We start from the raw sequence: 20,880 nt of genomic DNA on the forward strand, positions 1-20,880 counted from the left end.
GAGAGCTTCTTCCAAAGTTATAAGTAAGCTTCTTTTGCAAAAGTTTGGAAATTCAGGTCTAAATATGAAACCAGAGTTGATTTCCAGTACTATGAAAAAGAGATATGGTCTTGATTCAAAATATTGGAAGATATGGAAAGCTAGGGAAGATGCTCGAACAGAGGTATTAGGTTCTCCAGAAAGTAGTTATGTTCAGCTTCCAATATACATGACTTTACTTGTTTATATAGGTTGAATAAAATAAAATAAAGGAAAATCTGTATAAACTTCATGATAAAGTCAAAACAAATCATAATTCACATATTTACCTTTGTTATTATAAAATTTAAATGATAAAATAACATATTTATCTCAACACATATATTTGTCTTAAACAAAATAATTTTAATGTTATAATTTTATTAATTCCGAATTTATATATTAATTTCGAATTAATATCTTAATTATTGAAATATATTGGGTAAAAAATTCAATTCATAATTAAAGAAGTGTATTTTTCAAAAATTAAAATAGAAAATGCAATTATCAAATTTCAAGTCTTAAATAGGGTATTTTGCAAATTATCCCAATATTTTATTACGTACAAGAAAGTGTAGTTTTAAAAAAATTAAAAATTAAATGCATTTTGCGGTCCCGGTCATGGCATCAGGTAATCCCTAGCTAAATTCACGCTTCACAATTTTAAAATCAACATAAAAATAAGCTATTAACAATGATTGATGCATATTACTAAATTATATAAAATATGGATATGATATTTACAGCGTGGAAAGCCTTGGAAAAAATGGAGAGTTTGCAACCGTTGAAGAAGTGAGAGTAAAGAACTGCACTTTGACAAACACAACGAACGGTGTCCGAACCAAGACATACCAGGTTTGTCCATTTCATTAATCTCCCTTTCATCATGATATTTTGTTAAGCCTATCACTTACAGCTTAAACTGGCTCTTTACTTTTTGTAGAACGGATTAGGATATGCACGGAAAATCTCATTTGAGGATATCAAGATGGTGGATTCAGGGAACCCTATTATCATCGAACAGAATTACATCAGCCAGGGCAAAATCAAGAAGTAGGCTATCAAAATCAAAGAAGTAGGCAAACAGATTGAGTGGGCACAGAACTGATCCAGATTGGATGACCTCTTTTCAGTTTTTGAGTAGAAACAGACTTCAGAATATGGATCGGATTCTGATGAAAATGGTGTTTCAATCCTGCATATACCACATATGGAAGGAAATAAATGCAAGGCGGCAACAGACAGGTTACCGCTCGGTCGATCAGGTTGTTCAGGCCATTGATAAGGCAGTGCGTAATAGGATCACATCACTTCGCTATAAGGCCGACCATCAGTATGAATGAGTCGTTGGTTTGAAGTCACAGCATAACACTTAGGAAAATAAAACTCCTTTCAGCCTTGTAAATTAGTTTTGGCTTTTACATTCTCTTACAATCTTTTGTACATGCCTATTCTTTACACAGATTAATAAATTTCACATTTTATCAAAAAAAAAAAACCTTGGTAGTAAAAATCGTTTTTACAAGACTGAGTCTGGTATAAGAACATATATAATAGGAAAACATTGAAAACGCAGACAAAAAAAGAAAAACAAAAGCGTAACGACATAACAAAGCTTTGTCTTAAGCTGCTCGATCCATCCCAACGACGAGATTCGTCACACAGTAAATAATCAAGTAGAAAAGGAGAGCTGACGCGTTACCTGGGACTTCATGATCGACTTATGGTGACGGAGTCACAGAGGTCGAGTATCGTACTTCCAGTAGATATCCATAAGTAGGAAGAGACAGAAAGGTACAATTGTAGAAACGGTTTCGAGAGCTCACGCGTGACGACGAAGATCAATCCGATCTGCGGAGACCGTCGAGTCCTGGCATCATCAAGAGGATCACCATGACTGCTTCAGCAGCTGCTGCGTAGCCTAAGACAACCCATTCGAGAGCCATTGTTGTTCGACTGAAGATTTAGGGTTTAGATTGATTGATCGATGAATTGGATCTGGTGCAGCGTAGGGTTTAGGTCTAACGCTTTGGTATAAAAAGGAAGATGTGAAGAGTGTGAAGCACGTAACGCTTGTTAGGCGTACCCGTCTCACCAAAACGTGGGCTTGTATGGCGTAGCAGTCCAATAATTAAACCTACCTTTATTGTTTTATCTATCTAATCTAATCTATTAAAATTGGAGTACAAATAGAAATTAACCCTAATTTTTTCCTAATTTCTATATCTTTACTAATTATTTGTAGGTTTACGCGTTATTTAATTAGAAAAAATAACAAGCCCATTAAAATTTTCTTACCCAATAAACTCAGTTTCATCTTTCCACCCACATTCAAATTCAAATCTCTACATGATTAGATTTATATATTAGTATAGAGGGGGCGTTCGGGTTCGGGTCGGGTATTTCGGATTTTCGGTTATTTTGGTATAGAGGTGTAGAACCCGTTCAGGTATTTCTGTACTTCGGGTCGGGTTCGGGTATTTTTAGTTCGGATTAGTTTCTTTCGGATTGGGTTCAGATATTTAGATTTTGAAAGAAAAAAATTAAAATTTCATTTTTCAAGTTTCTTGTATTTAAAAATATAACTTTCCTGATTTTTTATTTTTTAATAGAATGAATGGTTAATAGATTTGGACATAACATTTTAAACCTAAAAAGACACAAATTTGGTTATTGTTTTTAAATTTCGGATGTAACTTTTGTTAATTTTTGAAATAAAAAATTTGACATGCATTTTAAGTGAGTAGTAAATCACTTCCTCTGTAATTATATGTATATTATGTGAACTTAAAGTATGTGTAGTATCAATATAAATATTTTAAACTAGAAATATAATGTTAGTAATACATATGTTCGGTTATCTTCGGATATCCATTCGGGTTCGGATATTATCCGCTCGGGTTCGGATATCCAATCTCTCCTAATTCAATATCCGTTCGGATATTTTTCTACTTTGGTTCGAATTTTGGTTCGGATTTTTTGGATCGGGTTCGGATACGGGTTCGGGTATATCTCGGGTAAAATGTCCACCCCTTTAGTAAACCAAGAATGTAAAATAAAATGCCAATTTTTTTACTTATATATTTGCTTCGCCATTTTTCTATCTATCACGATCATATATATTATGTTGTTTTGTAGGGAATGAGTGACGACGTACGTAAGCGGGTAAGACCGTAAGAGTTCTTCGATGAAGTTTTAATGGTGGATCTTCCGTAGCATACAAGGGATTTGCGTTTGAAAATGACGTGATCATCCCTTATATAAAATACTAATCTTATATGCAGGACAAGAAAACTTGGTCACTTCTTTGTTTAGTTATCAATATTCTATTATGATGGTATGATGATATGTCAAATAGTTCACGTTACTGATGTTAACATATATTTACAAATCTTTGTTATGATGTTATTGTTTATATATAGTTATGAATGTGCCACGAATCTTATGTTGATTTGTTTTTTAATTAATAGATTATGTTAACTGCAACTTAAAATAATAAATAGTTTCATTAATTAGAAACCAGTTTATTATTCCACTTTCTATTAATTGTTTCAGTATAAGTCCATTTATTTATCCCAAACTAAATAACAAAATTAATCAACATAGTTGTAAAGTTCAATTTTTTTAAAAACTAACAATATTAAAAACTATATATATTTATATTTTTCAATAAATTTTTAACAACCGAAATGATCCTGCGCTTTAAAAGCGCGGATCAAAATCTAGTTTAGTTTTAATAGGTCTCATTGCAGCCTAATAAAATGCAAGGAATTTCTTTGTTACCTCTCAATGTGAAAAAAAAAATTGAATCAACGAAAGAAAACCCTAAATTTCAGGAAAAAAAATAAAGCTCTATCAAAATCCCAAAACACAAAAAAAAAAATTAAACCAACTCAAAATCCTAAAACCTAATAAAACCCATACGATGCACTGTTATCGTCAGCTCTACTAACTCCTTTCTCCCTTGTGGCTAGTATGTACTCCATAACTTAGACCCGAGCGGCTCCCAGTAGGTGGTGCATATATATATAGTAAAAACTCTATAAATTAATAATGATGAGACTATAATATTTTATTAATTTATAGAGATATTAACCTACAAAATTTCTTTTTTTTTAGATTTTTTTTGCATATTTTTTTATTTTATTTTTTTTTTCTTTTGACAGCAAAGCATTTACAGACTCATATTGACTCTGTAAACCAAATCGGTAACTCCGCATCCATGTGAACGACAAAGGACGATTGTTTCCTAGCACTACGTGCTAAGCTATCTGCCCGAAGGTTCGCCGTCCGAGGTACATGGACGATGTCTGAGTTGAGGAAACTTCCTTTGAGAAGCTTGATGTCTTCCAGATAGCTTTCGAATGCTGGCCATTCTTCTGGTTCCGAAACCATCTTCACCAATTGAGAACAATCTGTTGCAAACGTTACCTGAAACTGTCTTAAATTCTTCATACATTTCATTGCCCAAATCAATGCCTCTACCTCCGAATGGAGGGGTGAAAGACATGCTCTTACATTCCTTGCCCCTAACAGACCATCAAACCCCGGTAAAGTACTATGCCAGCCTTGCCCTGAAAATGAGTCCTTATCTTTCCATGAACCATCTACGAAGCACCATCGACCTGGTGTCGCTAGGGGAGGACTGATCTGTACCGAAAGCCCCCTCGTTGGGTCATTTCCCACCTGTGCTTCTGCCCAAAGTGATGATTCCTCCAAAAAAGATGATCCATATTAGCAAATAATGATGTGATAGGAAAGATATTATGAGATGACGGGATCTTAGATAATGCCCACACTTGGCGTGCCGGGGAACATTCAAAAAATACATGGTTTATTGATTCTTCCGGATCTCCGCATCGAGCACAACATATATCTCCTTGTATCCCTCTTGCCTTTAGATTTTTCATTACCGATATACATCCTGAGAGAATTTGCCATAAGAAATGCTTTATTTTTGGGGGACACCGCACTTTCCAACAGAAGGCTTTAAGAATATCCACTGTGGGGCCCATAAAAATCTGGTGGTTTTTTTTATCAGGATATACTCGTTCCACTTGATAACCTGATTGGACCGAGTATTTTCCATTGTTAGTAAAATGCCATCCATTCCTATCCTCAAGCTGATTCCTACTTAAAGGAATACTTTCAATAATTTTTGCATCCGTAGGATCCACTAGAGCCATGATTGCCTGTAAATTCCATGAGCGAGATTCCAAATTAATGAGGGAATCCACTGTGAGGTCCGGATAAATGTTGTGAAAATTTTTGTTTGCTGGTCTCGGGCGAGTGGATGGGATCCAAGGATCATTCCATATAGAGATAGACGAACCTGTTCCCACCCTTTTAATTAGTCCTTTACAAACCAGAGATCTAGCAGAAATAATACTCCTCCAGCCATATGACGGGGAAAAAGAACGAATCGGTTCCAGGGGTGAAGCATTCCTGTAATACCGTTCTTTGAAGACTTTTGAAAAGAGAGTATTTGGCTTCTCAATCAGCCTCCATAGTTGCTTTCCAAGCATTTCCGTGTTAAAATCAATAAGATCCTTGAAACCTAAACCACCATTATCTTTGGTTTTGCATAATTTATCCCATGATTTCCAATGCATACCTTTTGAACTTCCTCCTGGGCTCCACCAAAACTGAGCAACTGCACTTGTTAATTTTTTAACGGTAGCCTTCGGTAATCGATAAACAGACATAACATGGTTTGGCAGGGCCGTAACCACCGATTTAATAATTACCTCTTTTCCTCCTTTAGTAAAAAATCGAAAAGTCCATCCATTAACCCTATTATTCAAGCGTTCCTGTACAAAACTAAATACTTGTACCTTAGATCCTCCAAGACTTTCTGGTAAACCTAAGTAGGATCACATGCCTCCTATATTTTGAATTCCCAGAATATTCCTCAATTCTTGACGACTGGCTTCTTCAATCTTATGCCCAAATTGAATTGAAGATTTGTGGAAATTAATTTTTTGCCTTGAGACAGCCTCATATTCCTTTAAAATCCTGAGAATGGTTTGACACTCCTCCTTATTTGCCTTGCAAAAGAAAAGACTATCATCTGCAAATAGCAAATGAGAGATTGCTGGACACGCTCTTGCCACCTTTAAACCAGTAAGTTGTTTCTCTCTCTCCGCCCTCTTAATATTTGCGATTAATGCCTCAGTGCACATAATAAATAAATACGGAGACAGAGGATCCCCCTGCCTTAAGCCTCGTTGAGGGATAATAAGTCCATGTGGCTGACCATTGATAAGTACCCTATATTGAACCGAAGAGATACATTCCATCATCAAGTTAGTCCAGCGAAGATCAAATCCCATTTTGTGAAGGAAAGCCACAATAAAGTTTCACTCGATCCTATCATATGCCTTGCTCATATCCGTTTTGATTGCCATAAATTTGTTCTGGCATGACCTATTTGTCCTCAGTCCATGAAACATTTCCTGCGCTATAAGAATATTATTACTCTCAAAATAATCAACCGCCACCTTCTCAACTCCTTTCTCATCCATTATCCAATTACCCGTTTCATCATGGAAACCCACTATTTTGTTACGAACCCTACGCTGCTTCGTCAAAGCATGATAAAATTTAGTATTAAGATCGCCAGATGAGTACCACATATTCCTGCTTTTCTGATGCCAATATTCCTCTTCATCCTTATAAGCCTCCTGCAATTTCCTAGAAACCTCAATAATCTCTTCTTGTGATCTATTATTATCCATTTGAACTTCCTCAAGTGCCTGTTGAAGCTCCTGGATTTTATCCTTTCCAGATGGTTGATTATCTTTACGCCATGAAGAAATTTCATGACGACAATTATTAATTTTTGTAACAAAGTCTCCTGAGTGTCCTTCCTGACTCTTCGTCCAGCCAGCTACAATCGACTCCATAAGACCCTCCTGACCAATCCATCTTTTATCAAATCTAAATTGCCCCCTTTTTTTCCTTGTAAAATTATCCTCTAAGAAAGCCACCACTGGACGATGGTCAGACCCCACCATCTTTAGATACTCTGTATAAGAACATGGAAAAAGCGTGTGCCATTCCTCATTTGCTAGAGCCCGATCCAATCGACATCGGACCGTCACTGCTCCTTTTCCTTTGCCCCTTCTTCCTTGCCACGACAGTGTATTTCCTCGAGCCGGAAATTCTAATAAACCACTATTCCTTATCATATTATTGAAAGGAATAAATGAAGTTGTACACCGTAGAGAGCCCCCATCCTTTTCATGATTCCCAGTAATTTCGTTTAGATCGCCTATAATAAACCAAGGTTCTGAACGTGCCAATGCAAATCGAGTTAGTCTCTCCCATACCTGTTCTCTTAGCTTTTGCACCGGATCCCCATAAACAAAAGTAAGAAAAACTTGTTTTCCTTTGATCACCGCCTCAATATCTATCATTCTATTACTAGAATATAAAATTTTCACCTGATACTCATTATTATAAAAAAAAGCTAAACCACCGCTCCTCCCATTTGGATCCACAGTAGTCAAACTATCATATCCAAAGTGTGGTTGAAACCATTGTACAAACTCAAAATCCTGTTTCGTTTCAGATAAAAAAAAAATCCGGTTTGTGTTTTTATGCCATGTCTCCCGAAGATAACTTATGGTCCAATGACTCCCAAGACCTCTACAATTCCAGCTTAATATTTTCATATATAAAAAATGTTGTATTGCTCTCTTGAGCCGGAACATTGGGATTTAAAGATACCCAGCCATTTTATGATTGGCTTAAATACCCACAAATCCAAGAAATCCCGTATTCCATAAAAAACCTTTAAATATACGTTTAACATAGACACAATATAACATAAATCATTTCCTATATGACTCCCATGCCTTATTAGCCAAACCATACTCGAACCGACATCACCAACATCATCCTCTATTATCCAAACTGAACTAAAGAATATTAGGCACACTTTCCTTCCCCCACCACTTATCTCTTCTAAAAATCCTTTGTTTCGTGACTGATTACCTTTGTTGACAAGGAGCACCAAAAATGTAGTTCTAGATAACATGTAGAACTCATCAACATACCCTATAAACTTCCCAGCATCCGTTCGTGTCGATCTATAACCCCTCCTGAGATCTATTGACGAGCTAATCATCATCCTTATGAAGAAAATCATCATTAAAAAATATTCCAATAACATTACCAATGAATCCCAAAAACTCCAAGTATTGTGAGAACAATGAGAAAAACCACCACAACAATCATCACAAGAAAAAAATATTGTAAACTCCGAACAATATAAAGGTTTAGACTCAATTACACCAGTGAAAGTACAATTTTTCCACAATTCCTTATGACAACCGTATAGGACTTTGCATAAAGAAAATGAGATGTGCAGTATTACGTGCCACACATTGTCCAAATCCACTGTTCCATTCCCCTTATACATGTATTTCCCCGCAATTGACATCATAATAACACCAAAAAAACCAAAGTTTTGAAGCCTCTCATACTCCATGACCATCTCAAACTCATGTTGTTGATCAAAGCCATCATTGTACCAATCAGTATATTCCATTAAACGCCATGTCAATCCTCTCTCGCCCCATCTCCGTAACCGTAAAGGCCTCCACCATAACTTGTCAACTCTCACCCGTTCCTGCCACACACCTAAATACAGAGCCAAGCGTTTTCCAACAGACCACAGCACCATACCAACAGACACAATTTGCCTTATACATACCAGCCTCCAAACGTTTCCACATCTTCGTGCCCAAGTAACAGAGCCATTCTGATGATGAACAAATACTCCCAGCAAATTAAAGTACCAGAAACACCAGAAGCTAATTTTATTCCAAAATTTAACAAAAATCCAAAGAACCAAAACAAGAATTACTTTCCTTATACCCATTAAGCCAAATAAACCTCCAAAAACCAATTCCTTCTTGCCTGATCTTGCTGTTCCAAATTTAAGAATCAACCAAAAATCACCAATCAATCCAGTTCCAAATCCAAAATATTGAGATGAATCGCAATCTAAAATATCACGTTTATAGTTCGACGATTTCACCTTGATAATGATCGGGGCCCTGCACCGATCAATCCAAAGTTTCCATTTTCTTATCTTCCCCAAATTCTCCTTATTGAATCTCAAATCAATCCCTGATTGATTTGAAGGAAAGCCTTTTTTCCAGTCATCCGAATCGCGCTCTTGAAACTCCTTGATGAACCAATCTCCTACGCAAATACTCGGACCCCATCTTCGAGAATACATCAAAACCCTAGATCGCCATTTTTGCATATTTTTTTTATAAAATAAGAAAATAGTTGATTCTACCGTATACTATTTGCTGTATATTTTTTAGAAATTAGACTTTCATATTTTTATTATATTATTTGCTGTATATTTTTTATTTTTCATAGAATCAAATGTGGTTTTAGATATAATTTTACTAAATATTATCAAAATATATTAAAATTTTAAGAAAGATGAGATAATTTCATTGTGAATATAAAACCAACAATATAATGTTTAGTTTGTACTTATATAAAAATGTATATATATGAATTATTAATTTAGGATATGAGACCCTATATTTACATAAGGCTTTATAAAAAATTATTATCTTATTATTTATTGGTTTGTGTTATATTTTGAACCTCTCCAAATAGGGATCGGAAAAAATATCAATTTATAATATTTATTAATTTATCAAGTATTAATTTATAGAGTTTCTACTGTGTTTAGTTGTGCCTTATGTTTAAATCATAAATTTGTTTTAAGATTTAGTATAAAAAAAAACTAATGATTGAACTATACATGGATTAGTGAAGAGACTAGAGAAACATAAAAAAAAAAAACAAAGCGAGAGGAAAAAAAGAAAGAAGAGATCTTCACCTTCTCCGGCCGACGACATCATGTCGTTCGTACTGTGAGAAGGTGGTCATGCTGTTTAGTTGTTTTAGCTCCTTTTCTTCTTCTAGATGGTACCTTAAATATCTCAGATCTAAAGCGAGAGTATCAAATCGGATTATGTCGGCTCAGATCTTATCAGATCTGGTGGTCTGTGGTGGTTAGTCTTTGTTACCGGCTGTATTAATAAGGTTAGAGATGGTAATTAATAGGAATGTCAAACAGGTTGGTCTGTCCCGTCCCGCAGCGGGCTCGTCTTTTCGCGGGTCACGGCGGGTCAGGCCCGCACGGGCTGCGGTCTCCAAAAGAACGGTCCAATCCCGCCTTGCCAAAGTGCACAGTCCCTTACAGGCCGTTCCGAGGGCTGGACACCAAAGGAGTGCATCATGACACTTATTGACGCTGCAGGCTGCTCCAGGACGCTTCAGGATGATCCACTACATACCGAAATGCACATAATGAAGATACATGAAGCATCTACTATTCAAGCTCAACAAAATTTGTTATATATTGTTCTTGTTCTTGAAGTCTATTTTCTTGAAGTTCTTGAAGTCTATTTTTTCTATTACAAGTGCATGAATAAGATGAGATCATTATGTATATATAGTCATAACCAAACTTAAAGTGCATGTAAAAGATGAGATGTTAAGTCTGAACCAAATTAAATTTAAAAAAAAAACACCAAATCATAGTACTCAAAACAAAACCAAGCAACTTAAAGAAGAAATCTCAAATTGTAATAAAGCAAAACACCAAATCAAGATAACATTTTAAACTTGCGGTTCATCCAAATCCCGCACGTTAACCTGTGATCCATCCCACTTTTTGCCCATCCCGCAACAAGTCCTGCCCGCGAGGTCAGCTACTCTGCGGGCTTCCAAATGCCGGCCCAATCCCGCCCCGCAGCAAGTTTTACCGGGACAGGCCCGCGGTCCAGGTTCCACTTTGACATTCCTTGTAATTAAGGACTTAGACGGCAGGTTTGGTCCAATAAGGTTTGGAGCGGGACAGGTTTGGTCAGGTATATTCTAAGCCCAAAATTTAGCAGGCCTCGGGGGATGTCACTGTGCGGGAATGGACTTTTGCGGGACACATTGGGATCCAAAAAAATTCTTCACTTACTCCATGCAAAACAAACAGAGAGAAACGGCGATTCAAGAACAGATAATTCCTCCGCACATCTCTCTTCTTCGATCCATCTCAACAATTCATTTCCTTCTTTCCATCTACTCCATGCATCTTATTCATCTTCTCCATTCTTGTTAATTAGTCTTGTCATTGCTATATGTTCTGTCTGTTATGATATTAATTAAGTCTTGGTCATTGTGTAATTGTCTGTTATGATATACTTTGCTGCTTATTAGAAACTCGTTGGCCTCATGTCAAGATTGTTCAAATACACTTGTTAGCCTCATGTCAACTTTGTTCATATACACTTTGCTTATGAAATACACTTTGCTTTGAATTTGAACTTGATTTGTGTAATGAATCAATCATTCCGATGTTTGATATGGATTATTAAAACTTAAAAACAAACCATTTGCAATCGTCCAATACATGTTTCAAACTAATAGGTTCATAATGTTCTCGTGCAAACATTGCATTCAAATTAATAGGCTCATAATGTTTCCATTCTGCATTCATGAATTGCATTCATTTAACTTATGAAATACATTAATGAGATTGCATTCATGGATTCACTACATTTGCATACTTATAAGATTGCATACATGGATTAACTAAGTCGTTTCACTATAAATTATGAAATACATTATAAGCCCACGGGCCGGCCTGCTAAGTCCCATAAAAAAGGCGCGGCGGGTTTGGTCATACCTTTTGAAGACCGCAACCCGCACGGATCAGACCCGCAGAAGCCCAATCAAAACGAAATCCGCAGCGGGGCGGGGCGGGATGGGCCGAGACGGAAAGGCCCAATTGCCATCTCTAAATAAGGTTGTGTGCGGAAAGCTCTTCTAGGCTTTGTCGTAGTGTGATGGCGCGTGGAGAGCCTGTTCAAGGTCCGATGGCGAGTTTAGTTGGAGTTGGATAGGGTGTTTACAGCGATGGTTTCGTTTACTAAAGCGACTGGACGCTTTGGTTTCTCTCATTATCTCTTTGATTACCATCTAGGGTTGTTAGTTTTTGGTATTGTGTAGTTGTTTGTGTTTGTCTTACGCTCCAATATTTTGCCATTGAGTTTTGAGGAGTCATTATTTTTTTTTGTGAATCTTGGTGGCGACTCAAAATTATCTCACGTTGATTTGGAGTCTTACTTATGGTCATTTAGTTTCTGGGGAGTTTCCTTAGCAACCGCCGTCTTGTGGCTTCGGGTTTAGATTTCATCTAAATTGCTGACTTAGTTATCTCTCTTTTGGTATTTAGTTGCGATGCTTCAGACTTGTAGCCACCCATGTTTGGGTTTGTAATGTTATCGATTAAGAAATTTTTAGATGACAAAAAAAACTATACATGGATTAGTTAGTTCAGTTTATCAATATCTGCTCTGGCCTTATAGAACCTATGGGGCCTAGATACCATAACTTTATGGCTAAACAAAAAAAAAAACAAAGAAGACAAATGATGATGCAACTAAAGGTGTGGTGAGCAGCACATTGATTTCTATCTAGTCTCTAGTAATCAAATTATTTTTATCTTTAGATAACCTATAAATCACTTCTTTCTTTTTTTCTTTGTTAATTTAAAATAACCTATAAATCATTTCTTCCCATGTATCAGTCATGAAGTTTATCAAACCATAAAAGAATCAAGCATATAAGTAAAGTATCACTTCGGTCAATAAGCAAATCTTGTATTGTATGACTTTTAGGATTTTTGTCCTAACATTTTAGAGTGTATAGTCCATAGTTAAAAAATATTTCCACATCTCATTCTATACGTTCCTGATGAATTTCAGTTTTACCAATACAGAAAGTCGGTGTATAATCTTTCCATAAACACAAAAATTTAAACAAAATATCTATCAGTTAAGAACCTTTTTAATATAAATATATAGACATGGACATATATCATTATCAAGTATCATAAAACATAAGTTTCGTGTAAAGATGAAGAAGTCTTCGTTGTTCTTCGTATTGTTATGTTTGTTTCAAATAAGCAAATTAGGTTTCTGCTTAGCAGGAAGTGTTCATACGGCTAACAACAATGAAAATAAACGTCATAGATTCATAAGTGTAACTGATTTCGGAGCTGTCTGCGATGGGAAGACCGATGATACTCAGGTATATGATATCATATTTTTCATTTTGTGTTAATCATATGTGTGCATTGATGTATGCGTATATATACATAAACATGCTTTTATATATTTCAGGCCTTTCTTAAGGCATGGGAAGCTGTATGTAACGGAGTAAGTGATAAAAGCTTTTTAGTGCCTCTGGGAAAAACGTGCATGCTTAAGCCTCTTAAGTTCGCAGGTCCTTGCAAGTCTTCCTCTATCACCTTTGTGGTAAATATATACTTCTACTCTTTCTTTGTTTCAGATTATTAATTAGAAATATAATTGAACTTTAATTACTAGACCATAACTCAAACCAATATTTAATCTGGTAATCTCTATGGCACCATCTGTGTATCTTTTGGCCAACGATTTGCGTACACCATTTTTTGCTAAATTAGTGAAATGCATTCAACACAAATCATATCTTTGGTTTTGAGCAACACGATAATATGATTTTGTGGGTTTGATTGCATAGATAAGAGGCAATCTTGTTGCGCCGGGTTACACCTGGGACGTGGGAAATTTCCCTGAATGGATTAGTTTTGATAGTATCAACGGTCTAGTTGTCAAAGGAGGAGGTGTCAAAGGAGGAGGCACCCTCGACAGTCGTGGTTCTGTGTGGTGGGGATCCGGACATGCTCAGGATAAGGATCGTCCCACCGTAAGTCCATTTTCAAGATCTTAGACTAGTAAAATACTAAAATATAATCTTTAACCCAACCATTTTACAACTTATTAATGTTTCTTTATCCTTTCTTCTTAGGCAATGCATTTCAACAACTGTAATGGTCTGAGGATGTATAATCTCCAACACTTGAACAGTCCTCGGAACCACATAGGTCTAACCGGCTCAAAGAACATCAGCATCTCGGGACTTAATTTGACTGCACCTGGTGATAGTCCCAATACGGATGGTATAGACATATCAAAGTGTATAGGAGTCGACATACGTGACTCAGTGATATCCACTGGAGATGATTGCATTGCTATTAATTCCGGTTCCTCTTATATCAACATAACCGGCCTTTTTTGCGGTCCCGGTCATGGCATCAGGTAATCCCTAGCTAAATTCACGCTTCACAATTTAAAAATCAACTTAAAAATAAGGTATATAACAATGATTGATACATATTACTAAATTATATAAAATATGGATATGATATTACAGCGTGGGAAGCCTTGGAAGAAATGGAGAGTTTGCAACCGTTGAAGAAGTGAGAGTAAAGAACTGCACTTTGTCAAACACAATGAACGGTGTCCGAATCAAGACATACCAGGTTTGTCCATTTCATCATGATCTTTTGTTAAGCCTATCACTTGCAGCTTAAACTGGCTCTCTTCTTTTTGTAGAACGGATTAGGATATGCACGGAAAATCTCATTTGAGGATATAAGGATGGTGGATTCACGGAACCCTATTATCATCGAGCAGAATTACCTGAACCGGGGCAAAATCGAAGAAGTAAGCTTTGAGAATAGTAGCTATCAAAACCGTGGTGGTAAAAATTGTTTTTACAAGACTGAGTCTGGTAATGGAAGAGGCGTGAAAGTGAGCGATGTTCGTTACAGTAGAATCTACGGCTCATCTGCGAGTGATGAAGCCGTCACGTTTAACTGCAATGCGGACATGGGATGTGAAGATATTGTGATGGACCATGTGAATATTGTTTCAGCGAAAGCAGGTCAGGGGGTGTCGGCTTCTTGCACGAATGTTCGTGGGAGTTATTTTTATTCACCTATTAACTGTATTAAAAAGCATTAGGGGGTGATGTTATTGCATTCCTACTTAGAAGAACTAAAGAACGTGTTAAAATTATCTTAAGGTTGATTTAATAAAAAGATCAAATTAGTCACTGCCAATTCTGAGATTATGGAGAAGGGAAAGTTCAAACATTGTAAACGCCGACAAATAAAAAAAACAAAAGCCTAACGACATAACACAAAGCTTTGTCTTAAACCCTGTTCCTAAACCTCTCATCCCGCAGGTTAATTTGCTCGATCCTAACGACGAGATTCGTGACGGAGTAAAGAATCCAGTAGAAAGTGAGAGCTGACGCTATAAGTAGCGCGTTACGCTGAGACTTCATGATCGACTTCTGGTGACGAAGGTGGTCGGAAGGAGTACATGAATCGCCGTAGCAGGAAGGTCGAGTCTTGTACTTCCAGTAGATTTCCATAAGGAGGAAGAAACAGAAAGGTACAATCGCTAGAAACGGTTTCAAGAGCTTACGTGCGACGGCGATCAATCCTCTTCGGAGACCGTCGAGTCCTGGCATCGTCAAGAGGATCACCATGATCGCTTCAGCAGCTGCTGCGTAGCCTAAAACAACCCATTTGAGAGCCATTTCTGTTCGCCTGAAGGTTTGTGCGGCGAAGAGTTTTGATTTCTATTTTTTTCCTTGGTGAGCACGTTTAGGTCTGACGCGTAGTATAAAAAGGAAGAGGAAAATGGGAAGAGTATGGCGTACGCGTCTCACACGTTCGAGGCTTTAATGGGCCTAATAGCATGCAGTCCAATAAATTAAACCTACCTTTATTGATTTTATTTAGTTTTAATATGCCTCATTGCAGCCTAATAAAACGTAAGGAATGTTTTTGTTACCTCACAATGTGAAAACATAAATTGAAGCAACAAAAGAAAACCCTAAATTTCTGGAAAAGAAATAAAGCTCTATCAAAATCCCAAAACACAAAACAAAAAATTAAACCAAATCAAAAATACTAAAGCCTAATAAAACTCAATCTGATTCTCAATCTTCCAACTCTTTGGAGCTCTTCTCTACTACAACCCAATCTTCCAACTCTTTGGAGCTCTTCTCTTCAACAACTGGTGTCTTCGGAATTTCAACCTGATTCTCAATTTTCTTAGCACTACTATCATGTTTAAGCATACTAACCTCCTTCTTCAGCTCTTCATTAATCACATCTTCATGTTTAACCGGAAGAGATGAATGAAGCTGATTAACAAGATATTTAGAAGCTCCGAAAACTCGGTCTTCGCCATCAGTTTCAAGCTCTCCAAACATATTATCGACTTGAGACATCGTCATAGGAAGAGAACGGTTGCGTATGTCATGAAAATTTAATTCTTCCCATGAAATCTCACCATTATTGTACTGATCCATCTTCTTGAAAGCTTCTTTAAAATCTTTTGCTGTAGACATGACTTGGGATTGATAATTTAACAACCTTGGAATATTTGGACGTGTATTTATAAAACTTTATAAGTTTTCCATATTTTTAATTTATAAAATAATTAGATTAGGACTGATTAACGTTTATCCTTTACCAAAAAATGTAAATTACCTTTTTCTAATATAAAATTGATAAATATCCTTTTTAATAAGTCACTATCTGAAATTAAATTCTCAAATTGACGTCATAACATTCATTCTCGGTTTACAATTCACTTTGAGAGACGATTATAGACACGTCATTGGAGACCGTACACAAGCAAAGCTCCAACAGCACCAAGACCGGGCTAATAAGCCAACAATAACACCGATGGGAGGCAGTCCTCCTCCAATGGCCTTCCCTGTGTTCACGTCATACCTCGCAAACCTTTTCTTCGGTGCAATACATTGAGGACATACATATGTTTCCGGCTGCCAAAGAAAAACATCAGAGAAAACACTTAAATCAAGATTGAAATTTAGAGGTGGATGTTTGGGACAATAGTGAAGGATTCAGACTCACCTGTTCATCAAAAGGTTTGGGTAAAGTGTATATGAATCCACAATCAAGACAAATGTGAGTAGCTCTTGCCTGCAACAGAGAGAGAGAAAATATTCAGATGAACCAACCATCTAAGCCTTTGATCAAGTTACAATACTAGCCTTTTGAGTCTCGGTTAACTTTCTTCCAAACCGAGGAGGAGCCGGACGCTTGTTTAGTTTCTTGACATCAACTTCTGCGCCTCTTGAAAGCCAGTTTCAAAAAAAAAAAAAAAAAAAAAAAAAAAACTTCTGCGCCTCTGTGTTTGATCAAAGATCATAAATTGCATCATAAACTAATCATGAACCGCACAAGGATAATTTCAATCCTAATTCGTTTTTTTTATAAGAACAGAGAGCCACATTTCTAACAAGATCACCACCTAAACCACATCAGGAGAGGCAAGCACACACACACAGACACACCTGCTGACAACAAAGTAGACAGAATCAGGTTTGGCCCGAATAGCGGTTTTAGTAAAGCCCAACTTATCAGCAGGCCAAAGCTCATCTCCAAAGAAGCTGCTTGTGTACAGAACTTGATCTCCAGATTTAAGCCCCGTTTTTGCTGCGTTCCCACCTCCTTCCACACCCTGAAACATTGAAATTTAAAAAGAGAAAATTATAGAATGTATAACGCCAGGATTATCCCTGAGAAACCATAGTTTAAAAAAAAAAAAATTAAAAAACAAACCAATCGCGGGCCGCCACATGTCAGTGGGATCCGCGAACAGTGTAAGAAACTCACTAAGATCGGTTCTTAATTAGTAGTTTTTGTAACCGATCCTTAAGGGTTTTGTGGGGACCCACGCACTAAAAAACCCACTAAGGACCCCGGATAATCATACTCTAAGAAAAATTGGTTTATTATTAGAGTGTTATACATTTTTTAAAAATTACTAGAGTGTTTGGATACCCCTAGTAAATGACAATAATGATAAGGGCATTTGGTTAGTTTTTTTTAATTGAAATTATTTTTAAACATTAAATCCACATCACTAATTAAGTATCCACATCAGTAATAGAGAACAATCAACCATCTCTTTAATTACATAACGTTGAAAAAAACAGAACAACACAGCACAACTTCGTCGAAGAACTAAAGGAACCCTAACCGCCTCTTCCCTGAAATCGTCATCGACATTGTGTTTACTCCGTCTTCCTCGAACTAACTCTCTGTCTTGTCTTCTCCGGTATCGTCTTCTCCAAAATCATCGTCTCCAATCGTTTTTGCGAAATATTTTTCGCTGTAATCGCCCGAAATCATCTTCTCTACTGTGTTTTTCGAGTTTGTGGCTGAGTTTTAATTTATGTTGTGGCTGAGTTACTTTTCTTTTACGGCTGGTTTATATATGCAGTTTCGTTTATATATGTGGTTGTGGCTGAGTTACTTTCCGTCAATCTCCGAAAACCTAGCTTTAAAACACCCAGATCGACAATTGTGGGATGTATTTAATTAAGTTTGTTTGTGATTTCATACCTATATTTGGATAATCTAACTTTTTTTCAGATAGAGAAAATGGAACAAAAAAAAATGAAGGAGATAGAAAAGAAGTGACAGATTCAGCAGAGACGACACAGAGGAGTTCACTGAAGCTTGGATACATGGACGAATACCGGAATGCTGCAGAAAACCTGTATTTTTGGTTTTCTATGTAAAAAACATAACTCACCCATGTATTATGTGTTTGATTTATTCTACGTTTACACTACTCAGCCGTGTCTTTTATATATCTCAGCCGTGTCGTTTACATAACTCAGCCATACCTCAAACGTACCCTAAAATAAAAAAAAATGTTTAGATAACTCAGCCGTATCGTTTAGATAACTCAGCTGTATCGTTTATGTAAATCAGCAATACCTCGAACACACCTTAAAATCGGAAAACTGAATTCAAGTACTTTAAGAAGTTATATTGAAGATCATCTTATCAATATCAAGTGAATATAAATCAACTGAATGTGTATAGTTTCTTAAACTTCAAGTTGAGACTTTAACTTGATCTTGAGATATATGTTCTCTTACAATCACTTATACAATTCTGACTTACAAGACTCTAACTTTAATCTTTTCTTAAATATAAACCTCAAATCATAAACTATAGAATTATAAAGTTATAATATTTTTATTATTATTTAAAGTTTAAGGTTTAGGTTTAAAGTTTACGTTTATAGTTTTGAGTTAAAATCAAATTTTAATCATTTAAAAAAAATCTTTAATTTAAAGTTCCATTTTAAATTTTGATTTAAACCCGTAACTACATTTTTTAAGTTTAAGCAATTTTTAAAACAAATTGAAAAGAACTAAAATTACAAATTATATTGTTTTTTTCATGACCATTGATTGATTTTAATCTAAGGGTTTAATATTTTCAATATAAAATAATAAGATTTTATAATGTTTTAAAATTTAAACTACAAATATTAAATATTAAATATAAAATTATAAAGTTAAATATTTTCAAAACATTATCTCAAACCAAATCTATTTCGAACCTTTAACCATAAACCGTGAACCGCATACTTTGACCTATACGATAAAACATTAAACTTCAAACTTTTTAAAAAAATTAATTAATCTTCTACCATAAATTCTAACTACAAATGTTAAAACTCTAATATTTTTGTTATTAAAAAATATAATCTTAAATCTTAAATCGAAATCCAAAACACTATATACCAAACCCTAAACTCACTCAGTTATATACCCTAAACTTTAAACTTCATATTTAAACCATACATCAAAAAATCAACATATAATCATAAAATCCAAGTTTTAAACTTTAAAGCTTTATCAAAAATACACTTTAATATAAAATATAATTTTAACCATCAAAATTAAAACATCAACCATTGATTGTTTTAATCTAAGAGCTACAAATCCATCTAGTGATTATCTTCTAACTTCTATCTCATTGGTTAGATTTTTTAGTACAAGAATTACTACTCTTGACCATTGATTAGTTTTGATCTAATGGTTTAATATGCATTTTTCTTCACTTTCTCTCTTCTATTTGACGTCTCCTTCTCCTCTTCTCTTTCCTTTGAGAGTTCTTTACAGTTCTAGATCTTCTTCATCTCTCTCACTTTCTGTCTTGTAAACAAGAGAGATTCATACATTATCATTCATTTCTTATGCCTTAGTATATTTGGTTTGTAAATCTTAGAAGTGAGAGAAGAAGAAACGCCAAAGAAGAAAAGAAGATTGTCGGAGAAAAAGAAAAAGTGTTGAAGAAGATTGGTCTGCGTCGTCGTCACGGATATCGTCGCCATCTATACTTGCCAATGTCGTCCTTGTTTCTGTTTCTCAGATCCATTTTTGCTGGTCTCCATCTTCACCGTAGTCACCACTACCACCGCTTGTCACCACACTGGTCACCTCTCTCTCTTTCAATCTCTCTCGCTCTTTCTCTGTTTTTTGAATTTGTTCTTGTTACTAGAAGAAGGTGGATAAGGCAGATGAGCTTGATGGTGGAGGAGATAACAAAACCGTTGTGTGGCTTGAAGACGTCGGAGCTCTCGTGGTAACGAGACTGAGGTGGCGAAGGAAGAAGACAATAATGACCTCCCGACTCTCGTGATATGGAAGAAACACACGGTGGTTTAGTTAGATTAGATTTTGTCGACACGGCTGCAAGCTTTTTTGTTTCTAGTTTATAGATTAGGGTTGGTTTATAATTAAACTTAGCCGTAAGGTATGCATAACTCAGCTGTAAGTGTGCATAATTCAGCCGTAACGTATCTGAATGGTATAAGCCAGTCGTAACGTTCCTATAACTCAGCCGTTAAGTGTAATATGTTTAGCGACGCTTCGTATTTTGGGCGGGAAAAAATCATTCCTTCAACTCTGAACACAATATTAAAACTTTAATATTTTCTTAAATTTAAACCTCAAACCCTAAACTATAGAACTATAAAGTTATAAAAATGATAAAGTTTATCTTTTGATCACAATTTTAAAACTTTAATCTTTCCTTAAATTTGAACCTCAAACCCAAAACTATAGAACTATAAAGTTATAAAA

At 35.8% G+C, this 20,880-nt stretch overlaps 3 protein-coding genes, 1 long non-coding RNA gene and 1 pseudogene across 4 annotated transcripts; 1 reads left to right on the forward strand and 4 right to left on the reverse strand.

The window, feature by feature from the left end:
• Window positions 1-8,291: 8,291 nt before the first annotated feature.
• LOC106316410 lies at window positions 8,292-9,302 on the reverse strand. The gene is made up of 2 exons (XR_001264820.1): window positions 9,065-9,302; window positions 8,292-8,952 (listed from the first exon to the last, which is right to left on the reverse strand). It is a non-coding gene; the product is annotated as an uncharacterized LOC106316410 (long non-coding RNA).
• A 3,653-nt stretch (window positions 9,303-12,955) lies between these two features.
• Window positions 12,956-15,023, forward strand: LOC106317160 (probable polygalacturonase At3g15720). Its single transcript, XM_013755017.1, has 6 exons — window positions 12,956-13,146; window positions 13,239-13,373; window positions 13,621-13,806; window positions 13,909-14,198; window positions 14,314-14,422; window positions 14,496-15,023. Exons 1-6 carry the CDS (start codon window positions 12,973-12,975, stop codon window positions 14,904-14,906), a joined length of 1,305 nt encoding a protein of 434 aa, XP_013610471.1. The 5' UTR covers window positions 12,956-12,972; the 3' UTR covers window positions 14,907-15,023.
• A 32-nt stretch (window positions 15,024-15,055) lies between these two features.
• LOC106317159 lies at window positions 15,056-15,504 on the reverse strand. The gene has a single exon (XM_013755016.1). The coding sequence runs from the start codon at window positions 15,487-15,489 to the stop codon at window positions 15,097-15,099; it is 393 nt and encodes a 130-aa protein (XP_013610470.1). The 5' UTR covers window positions 15,490-15,504; the 3' UTR covers window positions 15,056-15,096.
• A 207-nt stretch (window positions 15,505-15,711) lies between these two features.
• LOC106317509 lies at window positions 15,712-16,340 on the reverse strand. Its single transcript, XM_013755316.1, has one exon. The coding sequence runs from the start codon at window positions 16,306-16,308 to the stop codon at window positions 15,895-15,897; it is 414 nt and encodes a 137-aa protein (XP_013610770.1). The 5' UTR covers window positions 16,309-16,340; the 3' UTR covers window positions 15,712-15,894.
• Window positions 16,341-16,428: 88 nt separating this feature from the next.
• LOC106316538 overlaps window positions 16,429-20,880 on the reverse strand; it is a 7,026-nt pseudogene continuing 2,574 nt past the window's right edge.

Source organism: Brassica oleracea, chromosome C9, assembly GCF_000695525.1.
Source record: "Brassica oleracea var. oleracea cultivar TO1000 chromosome C9, BOL, whole genome shotgun sequence".
Lineage (NCBI taxonomy): Eukaryota > Viridiplantae > Streptophyta > Magnoliopsida > Brassicales > Brassicaceae > Brassica > Brassica oleracea.

Excerpts from the sequence above, each read along its gene's own strand:
- LOC106317160 (XM_013755017.1), top strand. The coding sequence starts at position 12,973 with ATGAAGAAGTCTTCGTTGTTCTTCGTATTGTTATGTTTGTTTCAAATA. Across the intron at positions 13,807-13,908 it reads AGGATAAGGATCGTCCCACC|GCAATGCATTTCAACAACTG; the intron begins GTAAGTCCATTT and ends CTTTCTTCTTAG. Across the intron at positions 14,199-14,313 it reads GGTCCCGGTCATGGCATCAG|CGTGGGAAGCCTTGGAAGAA; the intron begins GTAATCCCTAGC and ends ATGATATTACAG.
- LOC106317509 (XM_013755316.1), bottom strand. The coding sequence starts at position 16,308 with ATGTCTACAGCAAAAGATTTTAAAGAAGCTTTCAAGAAGATGGATCAG.
- LOC106317159 (XM_013755016.1), bottom strand. The coding sequence starts at position 15,489 with ATGGCTCTCAAATGGGTTGTTTTAGGCTACGCAGCAGCTGCTGAAGCG.